The 16,535-nt window shown below is 59.8% G+C and overlaps 1 protein-coding gene across 1 annotated transcript in view; it reads right to left on the bottom strand.

Moving 5' to 3' along the window:
* Window positions 1-16,535, bottom strand: part of CAMTA1 (calmodulin binding transcription activator 1) — an 841,075-nt gene that overhangs the window by 71,521 nt on the left and 753,019 nt on the right. Inside the window, exons 9-11 of the mRNA XM_044913866.1 lie at window positions 13,200-15,046; window positions 8,008-8,134; window positions 3,117-3,251 (exon numbers count right to left, since the gene is read on the bottom strand). Coding sequence (XP_044769801.1) covers window positions 3,117-3,251; window positions 8,008-8,134; window positions 13,200-15,046 — 2,109 coding nt within the window. The remainder of the gene's footprint in view (window positions 1-3,116; window positions 3,252-8,007; window positions 8,135-13,199; window positions 15,047-16,535) is intronic.

The following is a 16,535-nucleotide window of genomic DNA, read 5'->3' as shown; positions in this document are numbered from 1 at the left end:
CGCTTCCCAAGGGCTGCCCGAGCTAAGTGGCCGAGGCAGCACCCCCTTTCTTCTCCCCCCACCCATCTCCTCCCTCGGTCTCCGCCTGCATGGCTGCGCTCGGCTGACATTTTGGGGCCAGGGTGCCGAAGCACGTCGCCGGAGGAGATCGCCCCCCACCCGGCCCTGCGGCTCAGACCAACGCTGCGCAGAGAACAAAAGCTGCGCCCCCGCGGCCGCGCGCGGGCGTGCGGGTTTGCGGCGCTCCTCGCTCGTGCCCCCGCGCGGCCTTCCGTCTGGCAAACATCCATTTCAAAAATCAAATGAAGGCAGAAATCCTCTTCCCCAAACACTTCTCCCCCGCCGGGACGGGGGAGGGGCGGAGAGCGCCCCCGCGATCGCGAGCTGGGCCACGGAGGCGCAGGCAGGGCCGGCCGCTGGGCTGCGAGCGCGCGGCGCTCCCCGCGGCTCGCTGGTCCCGCCGGGCTGGGGAGAGGCGCTGCCCCCCGGGTGCGCGGAGCCCTGCCGCAGTCGGGCGGGCGCGAGGCGCCCCTGCATTGCAGAGGCGGGGTGGGGGAGGTGCGTGCGTGCATGCGTGTGCGTGCGTGTGTGCGTGCGTGTGTGCACGCGCGCCGCCCGGCCGCCGCGCCCCAGTTTGCTCGGTGCTGCAGTCCCTCGCCCCCTCCCCTCTGCACCCCCTCTCCTCCCCCTCTCCGCCGCAGCACGCGCGTCCCCACTTCCCAGCAGCTCCCAGGGCGAATCTGCCCAGTAACCATGGGGGCGGGAGGGGAGAGAGGAGCTGAGAGGGAGGCTTCCGCAAGCCTGGCCCCTGCAGCGTCTTCCCACCCCACCCCCCCCCCCCAAGCAAAGTTCACTGCCAAGCCACGGGGTTCGCCAGAGGCCCGGAGACCCCTACCCTCGGGGCTGTCCCAGCTGTCCACTTGGCCCGAGGCCGATTACGCCCTGGCGCTGCGGCTGCAGTTCTGGCCCCCCTCCCCCCACGGTTATTATTTATCAGGCTGGTGAAATCCTGCGAACCTTTTCCTTGGGTGGATAAGGCACTTGTACTCGTTTAGGGATACCTTCTGGCCACCTTCCCCTCCCATTACTTGAAAGGATACCTGCCCAAGACCAAAGGGAGAGGGACTCATGAGGTGTTGCAGGGGCCCTGGTCTGTTCTCTGTAATGGGGTGGGCCTCTCCCGTCTTTTCCCCAACCTGTCATCTCTCCTGTGTATTTTTCCAGGGGCTGGAGGATGCTTATTTCAACTGGAGGCCTCTGGAGGTCAGAGCTCCAAGTCCTCTTGGGAAGGGGCTGCTGGGGAGCAGCTGTCCAGCTTGGTAGCAGGCTCATTGCCTAAGGGACCTGGTATGGTTGAGGACTCAGAAGTGTGTTTGTAATGAAGCAGAGGGGGTTTTCCTTCCCCATGGTCTCTGTCACAGCATCCTCCCCTGCCTGTAACCTCCTGGTACAGCTTGCTCTCTGGGCTTCCATGGGGGGGGAATGGCTGACATTTCCTGTGCTCCGAGGCACTGCCTGGCTGAGTCTTGGCTCTCGGAAGGGTTCCATCTCCCAGGCAGGTCCTACGTTGGTCCCAGTATCCTCCAGTCCATCCTGGTGAGGTGACCTGGTCACTCAGGGAGAGCCAGGACTCTGCAGAGTACCCTGCTCCATTTCCCATTTGTTCTGCAAAGCTGAAACTGGATTTCCTGAACGGGAGCCCCTGGTCACCCTGCCCTTCTCTGTTACAATCCTGCAGGTCATCCTCACAGCTCCGGCTGGCTCCAGGCTTGCCCAGGGTGGCTGCCAAGACCAGCCTGGTGCTCCCACGCAGCTTCTGCCAGGGTGCAGATCCCTGCTGACCCAAAGCCACCTCTGGGAACAGCTCGGAGGGTTCAGTGGCCAGGGTGGCTGCCAGGGACCCTGTCACTGCTGGAGCTGAGCGGGGATGAGGCTGAGATTTGCACATGGGGTGGCTCAGGAAAGTGGCCCAGGGCAAGTGCCCAAGCCCAGAAAATCCTCCAGCAGCCAGCAGCAAGGGGGAAGTCTGAGAGTTGACAAGGCAAAGGGCTGCAGTGTGCAGGGGAAAGGTGCTTAAGGAAGTGATCCCTGCAGAGGGCCCAGGGGCAGCTTAGTTAAGGTGCACACCTCAGGCTGATGAGGTCTCTGGCAAGTACCCCACAGACTGGCGCTTCAGCAGGCTGTCCTGATACTGACGTGTGTGCAGCCATCCCTCCGGCTCTGTCTGGGGGCAGGGAGTGGACTACCAGCTCAGCTCCCCAGGCCAGCTCCAGGGCTTCTGCTAGGCATGCTCAGAGCTGGGAAGCGCAGCCTCTGACCTAAGCATCCCCCACCTGTCTTTGGCAGCTTTTCTCTGCAGAGCCTCTGGTGCCAACACTCATGTTCAAGGCCAGTGGCTCTCAGAGAGCCATCCTGGGACAGCAGGTCCTGTCTCCTCCATCTGAGCCTATTGGAGCTCCCTGGCCCTCCACCATCAGCCACAATGATGATCCTGCACTTGTTTCACATGCTCTATGGGGCAGAGGCTAAAGTAGAAACAGCCTAGAAGCTGGGGGTGACAGGTGTTTTGGGGTTCCGTGAGGTTTGGTTTGTTGTCCCTAAGAGGCAAAAGCACTTAATGCACAGGCCCCCCCCCCCCCTTCGCCCCATCCAGGCCTTGGAACACGAAAGGAGCTGAGCCTGAGCCACCTCTCCTCAGCTGCCCACATTGCTTTCATCTCTAAGAGGCTTGGGACTTGGTGATGGCCTCCGGGGGCTCTGTCTTCAAGGACACCATAGAAATTGGCTTGGGGGGCGGGCAACAGAGGATGCTCAGACCCTGCTTCTCAGGATCTGTCCAGAGAGGGACCTCTTAGCAACTCGGGGCTTTGTCTGGCCACTCAGATCCCCTGGCAGGACTGACAGCTGCAGGCCCAAATTCATATACTTCATTCTGTGCCAGAGAGAGATCCAGATTGGGGGCGGTGACCCAGTTCGTCCTTCTGTGGTGGAGACTTTTGCCCCGAGTGGATGTTAGGGAACCTGAATGCTTCCTTCTTTTCTACACCCTGTGCACAAGGTCCCCAAGTGTCCCTTTTCCCCAGCGCCTGGCAAGGCGACCCGAGCGCTGTTCTTACCGTCCAATGACAGCCAGTCATGCTGGGAGGAGGGGAGTGTGGGCAGGGCCCGAGCTTTGTACTCAAACACCACTGAGTTGGAGATGATCTGGTTGTTGAAGGCAACTTGTAGGGTCACAAGACCAGTGTCGTGGGCTGAAAGCAAAGGAAAGAGAGGTCAGGCTGAGGGGTGGGGGTGGGCACCCTGCAACTTGATGTACCACATGGGAACCTGGAGTGCCCCCTCCCCACCCCCCTTCACTGGGTGACCCCCAGCCTCTGCCTGCTCATTCCTCGAGGCCCAGATGTAGTGCTTCTTCTTCCAGGAAACTTCTCGGGACCCCAGACTCAGCCAGGTGCCCTGTGATCACTCCCATACCCCATATTGTAATTGCCTGTTTGCTCCTCGGCTCCCTGGCAAGGGCAGGTACTCGGAAGTCAGTGCGGATTTGCTGAATGAATGCATGAATGAATGGTTCGCAACGCTGCCCCATGGCTGCCTGACTTCTCCCCCATCCCATCCATCCTAGATGGGGTCCAGGTACAGCATTTGCTTTGGAGTCTTGGTGCTTATTTCTCTGTTTCACCTTATCCTACAAGCTTGTCCTGATGCACTCAGCATGGCCTTCCATGTATTTTCAGAAGTTCCCCTGCCTTCCTGATGAGGGAGGAGCCTCAGCCGTGCCTGTTAGTCTGGGCCCAGGGGGGCCGATCTCGGGTGCTGCCATGAAGCTTGCAGCTCCCTCCAATGCCTAGACGGTGGGCTTTGGGCAGGCAGGCCCCTGTGGGTCTCATTAACTGTTCTGTCCCCAGCACAGGGCTCAGTGGAGACTGTATTGCTTGAATAAACAACTGGGACATTCTCACTGTTGGCAAGAAGAGAGCCCACCCCTGGCAGAAACCTGCTTCATTTCTGGGGCTAAAGGGGATGCACGGCTCCTGTTGAAATCTTGGGGGCCGTGGCCCACAGAGATGGCCCCCGGGGCCCAGTATGGGCATGCAGGCTGCTCACCCCACCAGGCCTCCTCCTCTGGTAGACTCAGGGCTATGTGCTCTCTGCCCTGCTTTTTTGGAACACCAGATACCAGTGCCCAGGGCCTCCCCAGGACAGATTTCCAGGGAGGACGCACATGGGGATCATGTTACTGTTTGGGCTCTTGCTTTGCAGTTTACAGACTTGAGAAGGCTGTCCAAGTCAGCTGCTCCCCAGGGCAGAGTAGAGCTCCAGCTTCCCTCTGAGGCCGACCTTACTTCCCATGAGAAAACCAGCTCGTTGACCTGAGGCCTCTGTTCATTCCAGGTGGATGTATGATGTCACTGTCCCCAGAGCAAGTCTTCAGGACGTCACTGCCTCAGGGTGACCAGTGGGTTTTCCCCTCTGCTTTCTATCCTGGTGTGGTCTCTTAGCTCCAGACCAGAAGTTGAACCAGCTGGCTCCGTGGTGGGTGGGGGACCCTCCCATAGGACCTCCTAGAGTGCCTCTCTGGGCAGGGGTGCCCAGCCAAGTCCAGAACCTCCGGAGGCCCTGACGGCGTCCCCAGGCAGACTTCCAAGTTCATGGTCACTCATCCTCCCTGGAGATTTGCCTTGTTTACCAACAGGGAGAAAGGGCAGCCAGCACACATCCCATCTGAGCCCGCTCAGCTCTGCGGCTCTTAGCAGGCCTCTTGGCCTCGGCTGGAGGCTGGGGAGCCCAAGGCTTCTCTGATGTTCTGACCCCAGGGGGCGGGGTGGGGGTGGGGCTCCTCAACTGCTGCTCTTCTCCACACCTCCCGGCATCTCCCGGCACTTGCACAACCTGTGATGCTAGAATGTGGCCGATCGAAAGCATCCCATCCTTTCACAGAGAGACAGACGGAGAGGAGAGGACCTACCATAGTCTCCATGTCCCAGACCAGCAGCTCGGTGCAGGCAGGCCATCGCCCCGGGCACGTCCTCGGCTCTCTCTCCCTCCCCTCATTCAGTCCATCAGCGAGTCCTGGTCCCTCCACTTGTCTCTTATCTCCCCTGCCACCACTCTAAGCCAAGCTGCCAGGCTTTCTCACCTAGAATCTTGCTGCAGACAACCTCAGCCCACCCGAGACCTACCTGTTCCTGCCGGGATGGTATCGGGGGGCCACATTCCAAAGCCCCCACCTGAAACTGGTGGGAATACGTTGCCCAGGGAGCTCCCCTCCTGAAGTCAGGAAAGATCACCTCTCTGCCTGCTTCCTACGGTTTCCCTGTTTCTGTTCTTCCTCCCAGCAATCTGTTCTCCCACACACCCAGAATCATCTTTTAAAGACATAATTTAGATCACATCACTTCCCTACTTGAAACTAATGGCTTCCCATTGCAAGTGAAACCAAATCAAACTCCTTCCTGTGACTCAGAAGGATGGACATGGGCTGGTCCCCTCTTTCTTCTCCAGCCCTGCCGTGTTCGGCTCCCCCCACCTGTTCCACTCTCCCTCCAACTTGCTTGGCGATTTGTCTCCTTGTTTCTTTCTGTCTCTTGCAGTAGAATGTAAGCTCCGTGAGAGCTGGGCACAGGTCTGTTCTGATCACCTCTTCATGCCCAGTGCCAAGGTCAGTGCCTGGCTTGGTACATCCACTCAACCGTTTGTTCAATTAATTGCTTCAAAACGCAGTGCACTTGCCCACCTCATGTTGAATTTCACTCCTTGCCTTTGGTGACCTCCCAGGAACCCAGGGTGGGGCTGTCCTGCCTGCCAAGTCTTCTGGTTGGTGGCTTCTCCTGTCTCCTCCTGAGCCCAGGGGGGCCTTTCCTAAAGTCCCAGGTCTTCTGTCATCACACCTTCACCCTGAGCTCAGTGCCCTGACTTGGTTGTCTCTCTCCTGCGCTTGGAGCACTACTGAGATCTTGTAGGGCGCCGACTCCATGCTGCGTGTGGTCTGTGGCCAGTGACGGTGGGGGACCGTGTTCCTGGTCAGGGTCTGGTCTCCTCATCAGGGTGCCAAGCTCGTGAGCCTGGCGCATGGAGCACCTTCATGAATTGAGCCTGTGAACCAAGTGTTTCATGGACCTTCCTTCTCTGCTCTCACCCATCTGACAGCTGGTTTTTCAGATGTCGAAATGGAGGCCCTGAGAGGTCAAGTACAGAGCTGAAGTCACCAGAGGATAACTGGCTGATCTGGGATGTGCCGTGATGCGACTGGTCCAGCACCCAGGATGCGCCAGGTCCCGGCCTGGGACATTGTCCAGAGGGCATGCAAAGGCCAGTCTTCTTTGTGGAGGGGTCAGATAACCTAGGACAGGCAAGGTCTGGGTCCTCAGCCAGGAAAGAACCAGGTACAGGAAGTGGTTTCTATTTATAGGCCAGGCGAGTCCTGTTCCAGCAGCAGGTGGTGAGTGGACAGTGTAATAACACGCTGCCCTCGTCCCCTACCCCCCTGGAGTAGAGGTGGTGGGGAGTGGTTGCTGCATTAGGCCACGCAGCCCTGAGCCATGCTAGGGTGACCCAGCCTGGGCTGGCATCCTGAGGGCTGTGCTCCAGACCAAGCGGGGCTGCCGGGAGCAAACGGGGCTAAGTGGGTCCTCTGGAGCTGGCCAGGCAGTGATGGGGGCAGGGCCAGTAGGGGGAGGCCACCATGGGCACCGTCCCTGGCTCCCTGAGATGTTTGTGGTGAAGGAGATGCTGAGTTCATGTGGGGCTGAACCCGTGAACCCAGTTCTGGAGCATTCTGCTCTTGGGCGGGGGGTGGCGGCACACGGAAAGGAGACAGAGAGAAGGAAGAATGTTCCATGTAAATCCAGGAGCCCCAGGCTGGAGGGATGGTGTGGGTGGAGGCAGAGAGCTGGGGTGGCCCAAGGCCCCCACTTGTCTTCCCTAACCCTTGGCCTCCACAGGGAGCATGCTCTCCTTTTGTAGACTCCTGGCTTCGGATAACACGGGGTAGGGCTCTCTCTCCATTCATTGCCCGGGCAAGCTGGACAGGCCATCCCTGGAGCTAATGTCAGCCAAAGGGTCTTCCCAGCACCAGCACAAGGGTTGGAAAACAAGAACCCTAGGAACAGATTCCTTCACAAATACTGATCTCCTTCTTGGGATGTGCCGGGGGAACGCCTAGTGACCAGGAAAGACACAGATCCTGACCACAGGGAGCTGGCAGGCCAGAGGTCAAGGAGTCGAGCAGACAGGGACATCAAGCTAAGCAGATGACGATGAGGGAGGGAGGGTGAAGGTCAGAGCCCAGGGACAGCAGAGGGCTCTTGCCCCTGAAACTGGCAGCAAATTCTGTGCACGTGCCTTTTTCGGGGCTCAGGGTAGATGGTTTCACATTCTCAAGGGTGGATGTGTAGATTATTCTTAGTGTGCAGATTATTCTTAGTTTGACTAGTTTGACACCCCCCCCCTCCCCCAGCTGCCACCAGGCCTTCTCCATCCCCCTCCGAGCTGCTCAGTGCCCCGGGGCACTGACCCTGTGGGCCACATGGCCTGGGCTCCCTCTCGCTCTTGCTCTCCTGGCTTCTGGTGGTCTGGAACTGTGGGAGGCACGGGCCAGAGGAGAGAGGGCTGCCTGGTCGCTCTGACCCCAGATGCGCCTCCTCTCGGGCCCCTCCCCCTGCCTGGCTCTCCCCACCAGCTCCAGGAGCCTTTCAGGTTGAGGGTGGTTCTAGCTTCCTGCTGTGCCCAGTCCTGGGTGTGTCCACCTGGCTTACTGGCTGTCCAAACAGCCCCTCATTGTGTTCGCTTCAAAATCCCAGCTGAGCAGGCCTTGTAGCCTTGTCTGATGTGAGCTCCATGAGCCTAAACTGATGACATTATACCAGTTGGTCTGGGGACCCTCCATCCCAGCAGAGGACACCGAGGCTCAGAGTAATGACGCGACTGTCCCAGGTGGCTCCCAGGCTGACCCTCCGTGCAGTGCCCTGGGGCACCCACGCCCATGGCGGGGGCCAGTCTCCTCACCTGGGCAGTAGCAGCGCAGAACCCCGGGCTGAATCAAGGACGCAGGCACTGAGATCTGGTCGAACAGGCAGCTGTAGTTATTGCTGGCTTCTTGCCATGGGCCTGTGATGAGAACCTTCACTCCTCCCTGGAGGGGACAGAGAGGAGAGGAACATCAGCCACAGAGGGAGGGAGGGATGGGGACGCGGGCCTTCCAGGCTGCCCCCGCCCCATGTGCCTGGTGAACGTGCACACTCTTGGACTCCAATATGCCCTGACTTTTGAGAACCGCTGTCTCAGGATGGCGGCAGGAAGACCAAGCCTCTGGGGGTGGGGGGGAACCCGCATGTTCCTTGCCTTCCTCAGTTGGCATCCAGCATGGTGACCAGCGGTTCTGACCCCTGACCCTCTCCTACATAACTTTCAGTTCTAGGCGGAAGGTAGCACAGAGTTGTTCAAACCTTTTCAGCACAAGATGCACCTGAGAACCTGCCGGCAGGAGCCCTGGAGGGAAGGGGGAGGGAGGGAGCTTTTTCTGTCATTTACTTGTGGACAGGTTTCGGGAACCCCTAGTTTTGAAAACAGTCCTGAGCATGTGAGTGTCACCCCACGGATGGGGAGTTCTGGTGGGGAAATGGGGAGAGCTGTAGGATCCCCAGGGTATAGTAGGGGTTGGTGGGAGAAGGGGCAGGGATGAGAAAGGCTGCAGAAACAAAATGGCGAGGAGGGCTCAGAGTGGCAGGTGGAGATTGTCCTGAGCAGGACAGGCGCTTAGAGCTGGGGGCTGGGGATGCTGGCCTCTCCGGCTCTCCGTGGGTGGGCCACCCCAGGCTCCAGGCACCTTTCCCAGCAGGGGGCCCGGACCTGTGCCGGGGACAGGGTGGAGAGCGCCACCTAGTGTCCAGGCTGCAGAAAACTGAGCAGCATACCTACTTGAGGGGGAGGGCAGAGGGGTGAGGGGAGCAGGCCCCCCTTTCCCCACCTCTCCAGGCCAGAGAAGCCAGACCTCAGTTCTCCTGCTCCTGGCCCCTGCCAGAGACACTCTCCTGCCCAGTCACCAGTTCTTGCGTGGACTCTCTTTGGCACTGGCCCGCCCCTTCCGTGGAGGGACCCCCAGCCTCAACGCAAGGCTAACTCCCGGGCTGCCCACAATGCTCGTGGAACCCAGCCCTGGACCAGGGCTGGCCTTGGGCGCCAACAGCAGGAGGGGTTGTTTCCAGGGATGAGGTGAGGGAGGCTCTCCCACAGCCCAGCAGCGGAAGGGCTCTCCCGGATGGGCCGGCATTCCACCTGTGCTCTTGGATGGGATGGGGTGGTTTTGGAGAAGTCACTTTACTGCTAGACAACCGAAGGTGGGGGACAGTGGAGATAGCTCAGGCCTGGAGGCCTGCTTCTGTCCCTCAGTAGCTGTGTGTCCTCAGCCAAATGGCCCAACCTCTCTGGTGGCCCTGCTGGCCTTAACATTCCCTGGTGCTGATATATGGCTCCATAGGGAGATTTGGAGCTGTGGCAGGACCGAGGCCGGCATTCTTGGGCCCACGGGCTGGAGGCCGGGTGCTGGCTGGGAGGCGTGCCGCACGGCAGAGGTAGAACCACAGGCCAGCCCAGGGCACGATCCTCCCTGGATCCTAGGAAGAGGAAGAGCAGGGCCTTCAAAAAACCGCAGACAGTTACCATGTGAGAAAAAAGGAAACAAACAATAACCCCAGTCAAGAGCCGCTGGTATGAAGCTAGGGCCGCTGTGAGGAACAAAGAACTGTAGCAATGACTGGGGAACATCAGGACCTTCTCCATGGAAACCGCTGTAGGATGGGCTCAGCATCCATCCGTTCAGGGGATGGTTCCCATGGCAACGCCGGCCTGGCTGGCTCTAATTGCAGCTTCCTCTGCCTGGTGCAGCAAATTGTCAGTGCAGGCAGATGACGCAGAGGGTTTGGGGGAGGGGAGGGGGCGACAAATGCCATCTGAGGTCTGTGCCTGGGAGCCCTGAGATAAAGGACCCAGATTTCTGATGCACCCAGGGCAGACCCTGGGGCACGCACGAGCAGGCGTGCTGGTAGCTAGCGGCAGCTGCAGGGGACGGCAGGGAGAGAGCATCTGGGAGGTGGGAGGGAGGGACACTCCCAGAAGAGACAGCAAGGTGGCCTGGCCTCAGCTTTCCGGCAGTGGATTTTAGAGCCCGGCCAGTCTGGCTCAAGCTCGTGTCTCCAGCCTAAGAAGCACCCCCGAGCCGAGGTGTCTTGCTATGGGTGTTGCTGTGCATCTTGCTTGGCAGAGCGTGGCTAGAACCGAGCTCTTGGCACCGTCGGCAAGGAGGGCAAGGGGCAGATGTACGAGCCAGGGGCCTGTGAGGGGGAGACAGTGTCTCTGGAAGGGGAACCCAAGAGGGGGTGGCCCGTGCTGCTGGACTGGGGACGGTGGCCCGGTGGCTGGGGAGGAGGAGGGTGGTGAGGAGGAAGGGCTGGTCGGAGCTGCTGGGGCCTCAACAGAGGCCTCACCGTGTGGCCATTGGGCTGCAAAGGGACCAGCTGGGTGGCATCTGTGAATTTTCCGAATCAAATTGAATTTGAGTTGCTTTTGTTTTCTGGAAGCATCCAGGGCTTCTGGAAAACCAGGACTGGACGAGCCCTCTCGGAGGTGCCCAGACCCACATCCTTTCCTGCTCCCGTGCTGCCCTCGCGTGGCAGGCTGCTGAACTGACTGTCCCTGAGGTACAGTTTGGGGACCTGCCGCTCCTGGGGTACAGAACAGGGGACCAGGTCTGCTAATAGCCCTGCACTAGTGCCCCCAGGCCCATGGAGACCAGACGGCGGGCCTGGACCCCTGCCGGGGGGCCCGTGCGCACAGACTGAGGCTGGGGAGAGAGGGCCTCAGTCTGTGCCTCTCCTGGGCCTCCAGTTCCCGTAGGACTCAGGCTCCAGGGGGTCTCCAAGAGTCCTGAGGGCCAAAGCCCCCAGGCCTAGGACCTGCAGGGCCTTGAGGCCACGCCTCTCGGCCATTTACAGATAAGGAAACTGAGGCCCAGGGAGCCAAGTCTCCCAGTTGACCTCTTGCTCCCTTTGAGTTGCTTTCTTAAGCCCTGGGTGGGGGGCAGGCTGCTGGGTGGAGCTGACCTTTCACCTGGGGTGAGGGGTGAAACATGGTGGGTGCTATGAGGATGCCCCTGAGCTCAGTATCACTGACATGGTCAACCTGAGCCATACCAAGAGTAGGCCTGGTCAGAATCTTCCGGAGTCTTGGGGGAGGAGCCCATGGAGCACCCATGGCCCTCTTCCATGGATGGAAGAGGCGGGTGCTGCCCGAGTACTTTACTGGGTCCTTAACAACCAGCCCTCAAGATAAGAGCTATCGCTGCCCATTTTAGAGATAAGAAAGGCAGCTACCTTGCCCCAGGTCACCAGCTAGTAAGCGTGGGGCACACACTGGCCCCAGCCCCATGCTCCTCAGCACGTGGGGTGGCGGCCTCCGGACCCCCGCTAAACACGCCGCCGCACAAGGACACAGTGCGGGGCAGAAGCTGCTCTGTCCAGACCCCCGCTGTCTTTCCAGGACCCCCTTGAATGAAGCCTGGGCCACCGGCTGAGCTGATGTGGCACCTTCCTGAGAGCTGGGAACATTTGTGCTTGATTTTATCTGTGCTTTGCCATAAAAGAAGGAGGAGAGGGAGTAATGAGCCTTCGGGTCAGAGTTGTAACCAGGGGGCCCACAATCCAGGTGACTTCCCCAAGGTCGTAAGCGATCAACCAGTGTGCAGGAGGGACAGGGAACTGCTTCGTGGGGCCTCGGTGCCCCAGCCACGGCAGCAGGACAGGAAAAGGACCCCCGATGGGCCGTGAGCTGTGAGAGCCACAGGACAACAAACAATATTCACTGATTACTTACTATGGACAGATAAAATACTTTACCAAACATTCCCGGCGCTCCTCCTTGTCCCGAGGAGGGGACTCTTGTCACCCCCGTTTTATAGGTGAGGAAACTGAGTCACAGAGAGGTGAAGTCATGGCAGAGCCCGACTGACACCCGGGCATCTCCCACAAGATGCGCTCCACCCGTGGGTCACGCTGTCCCCTTCACCAGGGCCCAAGGGAGCCTTTGAAGCAGAGACTGGCTCCGTGAAGAAGTTCACTTCTCAGGGTACCCTGTTGGTCTGGTCCCGACTTGGGCATCATCCCGGGGAGCCCCTCAATCACCCAGGTCTGTCATGTGCACAGGCTTTGGCCTGCACCCCTGCACTGCCTATACCTGAAGACCTTTGGTGGAATATGTTTTCCTGTCTTAAGCGACCCCGGGAGAGCCACGGTCTTTCAGGAGCACCCTTCCCTTAGTAATACGGGACGGGAGCCCCTCGCCCTAGTGTCCAGGGGACGTGGCAGTGGAACCAAGGGACTTGGGGACAGCCACCTCCCTGGGAGAAAGGGCCGATCTGGGCCCCGGGGTGATTGTGCTGCTCCCCAAGCACTGGCAGGTGGGCTGGGCAGAGTCCGGGAGTGTGTGCCCCAGTGTGCAGCAGGGCAGGAGGGAAAGCTCGGGCCCCTTGGCCCCCTTCCTGTGCCGTTCTACCTCTGAGAAAAAGCCAAGGTTTCTTCTTTAAACTTCAAGCCACTGGGGCCAGACCTGGGTTTTCCTGCAGCCCTGGGCTTGGGAGCAACCGGAGGTGGGGGGGCGGGGAGGCCACAGGTGGGACATCCTGAGTCATGTAACGTGCCTTTGATTTTGCAGAGGCCGGATTTACCCATGAAATTTTCATGGATGACTCTGGAAGGAAGCTGTACCCTTCCTTTCACAGTGGATGGGAATTTCTGTATGTTTTGTTTTGTTTTGTTTAGTGAAGCAAATCAAGAGTAATGGATACGGATGGCCTATGGTGGCGATTTCTGAATTTGTTTTGTTTTGTTTTTGCAGCCCTAGGACATTTTTTTCAAAAAAAAAAAAAAAAAGGGCAGAGCAAAACCTAGGTGGAATGTTAATACATAATCAGCCAGGTTCTGGCGGGAGTGGGAGGGGTGACCCGGCCCCCAGGAGACCCTTGACTTTCAAGCTACTTGCTTCAGTGAAGTCTGGGAACCACTGCTTGAGAAAGGCCATGGGGACAGAGGAAGGGGACAACTTTGTAGGGTCCAGAGCTTCATCCAAAGGGCAGCCCCATGCAAATGAGCTTCCCTGGGCTGCACGCTGGTGGGCAGGTGGGGGAGGGCAGCGCTGTAGCAGCTTACCTCCGGGTAAGACCACTCCGGGGAGTAGTCGGTCACCATGAACACCCGTCCGCTCTGCTGCAGCATCCCCAGCGTGCCCTGCGCCGGGGTGGCGGAGACCACCTCAGCCACGTGCATGTAGGCCATGGTGCCGGCCCCGCCCTCGGCACTGCTCAGCTGCAGGCTCCCCTGCTGGGGGCTGCAGCAGGGGATGCACATTTCGGCCTGGGCGAAGGGGGCGCGGGCCCCATCCTCCGACTGGGAGAGCGCCGCGCCGTCCCCCGACACCAGCTGGTGCCCGTAGATGGTGCCGCTGCCCCCCTCCACAGAGATGAAGTCGTTGATCAGGTCAGAGAATTGGTTGCTGAAGGAGATGTCAAAGTGGTCCAGGCTGAGCTCCATGTTGGAGGCGTTGCCGAGGCCAGGCTGGGCCACGGGGTAGAGTCCCTGCACCACGTTGCCCGGGAGGATGGGGACCCCGCCGGCGCTGCGGATCACCCCCGTGGTCTCGGGCTGCAGGTAGTGCTCGGAGCTACAGGCCTGCAGCTCCCCAGACTTGATCAGGCCCTCACCCCCTTCGGCCACCTGCGAGGTCTCCATGGTGACCTCCCCTTCGGCAGCCATGGCCTGGAAATTGGCCTGGAACTGCATGAGGTGGAGGGACGAGGTGGACTCTATCCTTGTCTCCACGTGGCCGCTGCAGGAGCTGGTTTGGGATGAGGCCTCCGTTTTCACTGTGGGCATCACAAAGGTGCCCCCGGAGTCGCTCAGGCTGCTGTGGGCGTTCTGCTCGATGGGGAGGGGCTTGCTGGCGTCCTGCAGGAAGAAGCTCGGGGAAGGGGTCTGGTGGACGTGGGGGCTGTGGCCCGTCTGGCTGAAGCTGGACGTGTAGTCCTTGTTGGAGTCTATTGCACTGAAGTCCATCTGCTCCAGGGTGGTGCTGGGACTCAGGCCACCACCCGACGGCAGGAGGCTGGAGCCGGCGGTCAGGGTGAGGGAGCTGGATGCCGCGGCTGCCACCGAGGAGGAGTACGCTTCTTTGGCCATCTGCTGCTCAAAAGAGGTGTCCTCGGTCTTAATCTCCTTGGTGAGGACGGTGGTGAAGCTGAAGCCCCTCTCCACTGGTGGCGAGTGCCGGACGTTGGTGCTGACCATCTCCGCCTTCAGGCCTCCGCCCCCGTACGTCTGGCCCTGCTTTGGGTTATTGAGGAAACAGTCAGGGTCAAAGTTCATGGTAGTCTCTGGAATCTTCCGGCCACCATCGAGGGTGGTGGAGAGGACCAGCTCTTCGGACACGTTGGTGGGCAGCATCGACAGGCTCTCCGAGCTGCCCGTGGTGGGGAAGGCGAACTTGTGGCCGTCGGAACTCACGGCCAGGACGAGGCCCTGAGAGGCGTCAGGCGAGAGGAGGTGGTGGTTGGGGCCGGTGGTGGGGGACATGGTGTACACGGCCTCGTTGGTGACCTCAGACATAAACACCGTGGCGCTCTGGGACAAGCTCCCCATCACGGAGGCCACAGCCATGCTGGACACGCCGGTGACCACGGGGCTGTCCACCATGTCCGGGTCGCTGTTGAGCCCGCTGCTGATGGACACGGGGGAGCTCTGGGTGGTGTCAGGCACCTCCACCTGGTTGGTGGAGGAGACCTCCGTGCTGTTCTGGTGCAGGAGGACTGGCTTGGCCACCTTGCCGTTCCTCTTCTCGCGGCTCGAGCCCTTGCTGTGGCCGTGCTCGTGCTTGCCCTCGGACACGTCGTTGTGCTGCACCTCCGAGTGACTCCCGTAGCCCCCCGTCCGCGGCTCGACCTTCGGCGAGATGATACGGTGTTTGGCACTGTTGCACTTGTGGTGTACGCTGCTGCCCGCTCCTGTGGAGATCAGAGGCACACCACGCACACGTGCGCGCACGCACACACACGCGCGTGCAAAGAGAGAGTCAGAGCCGCGGCTGCGGTGGATCCTGTCTCTGAGCAGCTGGGGGCTGGCCGAGCCCAGCCCGGGAGCCCACTGACCCCTGGGGCTGGCGCGTAACCCATGCTGGGGAGCCCGGGCTTACCGACCCCAACCCCCGGGGCTCGCACGAGCTCTGCGGAACCATCCTCCAGACCAGGGGGGCTTTTTCCTGGAGGTGCATTTACTACTACTAACAATACTAATAGTAGTGCCTCAGGACATAGGTGGTTGGGAAGGAGAAGGTGGAGGGTCGGTCATCCTCCAGGAAAGTGCTTTCCACCTTCGGAGAGAGATACCATTTACCAAAACAGCTCTTGCTGGCCGGTGGGGCTCAGCCCAGAGTGTGGCCGTGTCTCTCTCCCCTCCCCCAAACTTTCCATGCCTGTGTAGGCTGCACAGCGGTGTTTTGGGGATAGGGGGTTGGAGAGCAATGTTCGCTCTCTGGATTAGCTCTCAGGCCCCAGGACCAAAGAAGGTTCTAGACTTTGCTCCAGAGGCAGAAAGGCATCTGCCCCTCTCCCCCATGTGGCCAGCCTGGGCCTGTCCTCAACTCCTTGTGGGTCAAAATCCCTTTAAGACCCAAGCAAAGACAGAGCCCTAAACCCCCAGATCAGTGGCAGAGAGGGAGAAAGCCCTAGGCCAAAGGCTTCTGAACTCTGGCCAGTCTCCCCTGGGCTCCGCACACGAGGCCCTCCGCACACAGCGACCCGGTCGGCTCTTCTCTTTTCTCTCCCTTCTGCCATTATTTTCGTTCCATCTGATGAGGGTCACTTCACTTTTGGTAAAAGGGTGAATTATCCCCTGAGCCTATTCCGGCCTCGCCACCATGATTCCTAAATGCATGAAGACTTCGCAGAGAAGGGACATGACCCTCTAATGGGAATATCTAATTAAGGCAGAGAAGGAGGTGGAGAATGCACATTTCTAAGAGCAAATACCATTATCAGAAAAACAGACACATTAGGACAGGGAGTGTGGGACACTTTATATTCTTGGAGGAGACAGAGGTTAAAGAGAGAGGTTTAGCTTGAGTGGTCCCATTGACTTGGGGCTGACCTCCCTGAAAAGCCCATGTCAGTCCTGTGCCTGGGCACCTGGGCTTCCTGCTGACGATACCCAAGATGGGGCCTGGAGGGTGCCTGCTGTGTGTAGACAAGGCCTGGAGCCCCAGCCCCATGCACTCCCCAACTCTGCTGCCCCATCCCTAGAGGGAGCTGCCTCTCTGGAAACTGCTTTCTCCTGCTCCAAGTGGGCTTCCCCACCAGCCCCACGGGGCAGGATGAGGGTGAGTGTGTCTCGGGTGCTGTCCTGCCCTGTCCCCTGGCTCCTGGCCGACCCCACTTGGCTCACTGGACAGCAAGGCTACCCCCGCGGAGGAGAGCCACCCACTGTTGGGCAGGGCCC

The sequence above is a fragment of the Neomonachus schauinslandi genome, chromosome 4 (assembly GCF_002201575.2).
Source record: "Neomonachus schauinslandi chromosome 4, ASM220157v2, whole genome shotgun sequence".
NCBI classification, from domain to species: domain Eukaryota; kingdom Metazoa; phylum Chordata; class Mammalia; order Carnivora; family Phocidae; genus Neomonachus; species Neomonachus schauinslandi.
This window is presented reverse-complemented; position numbering and strand designations above follow the sequence as displayed.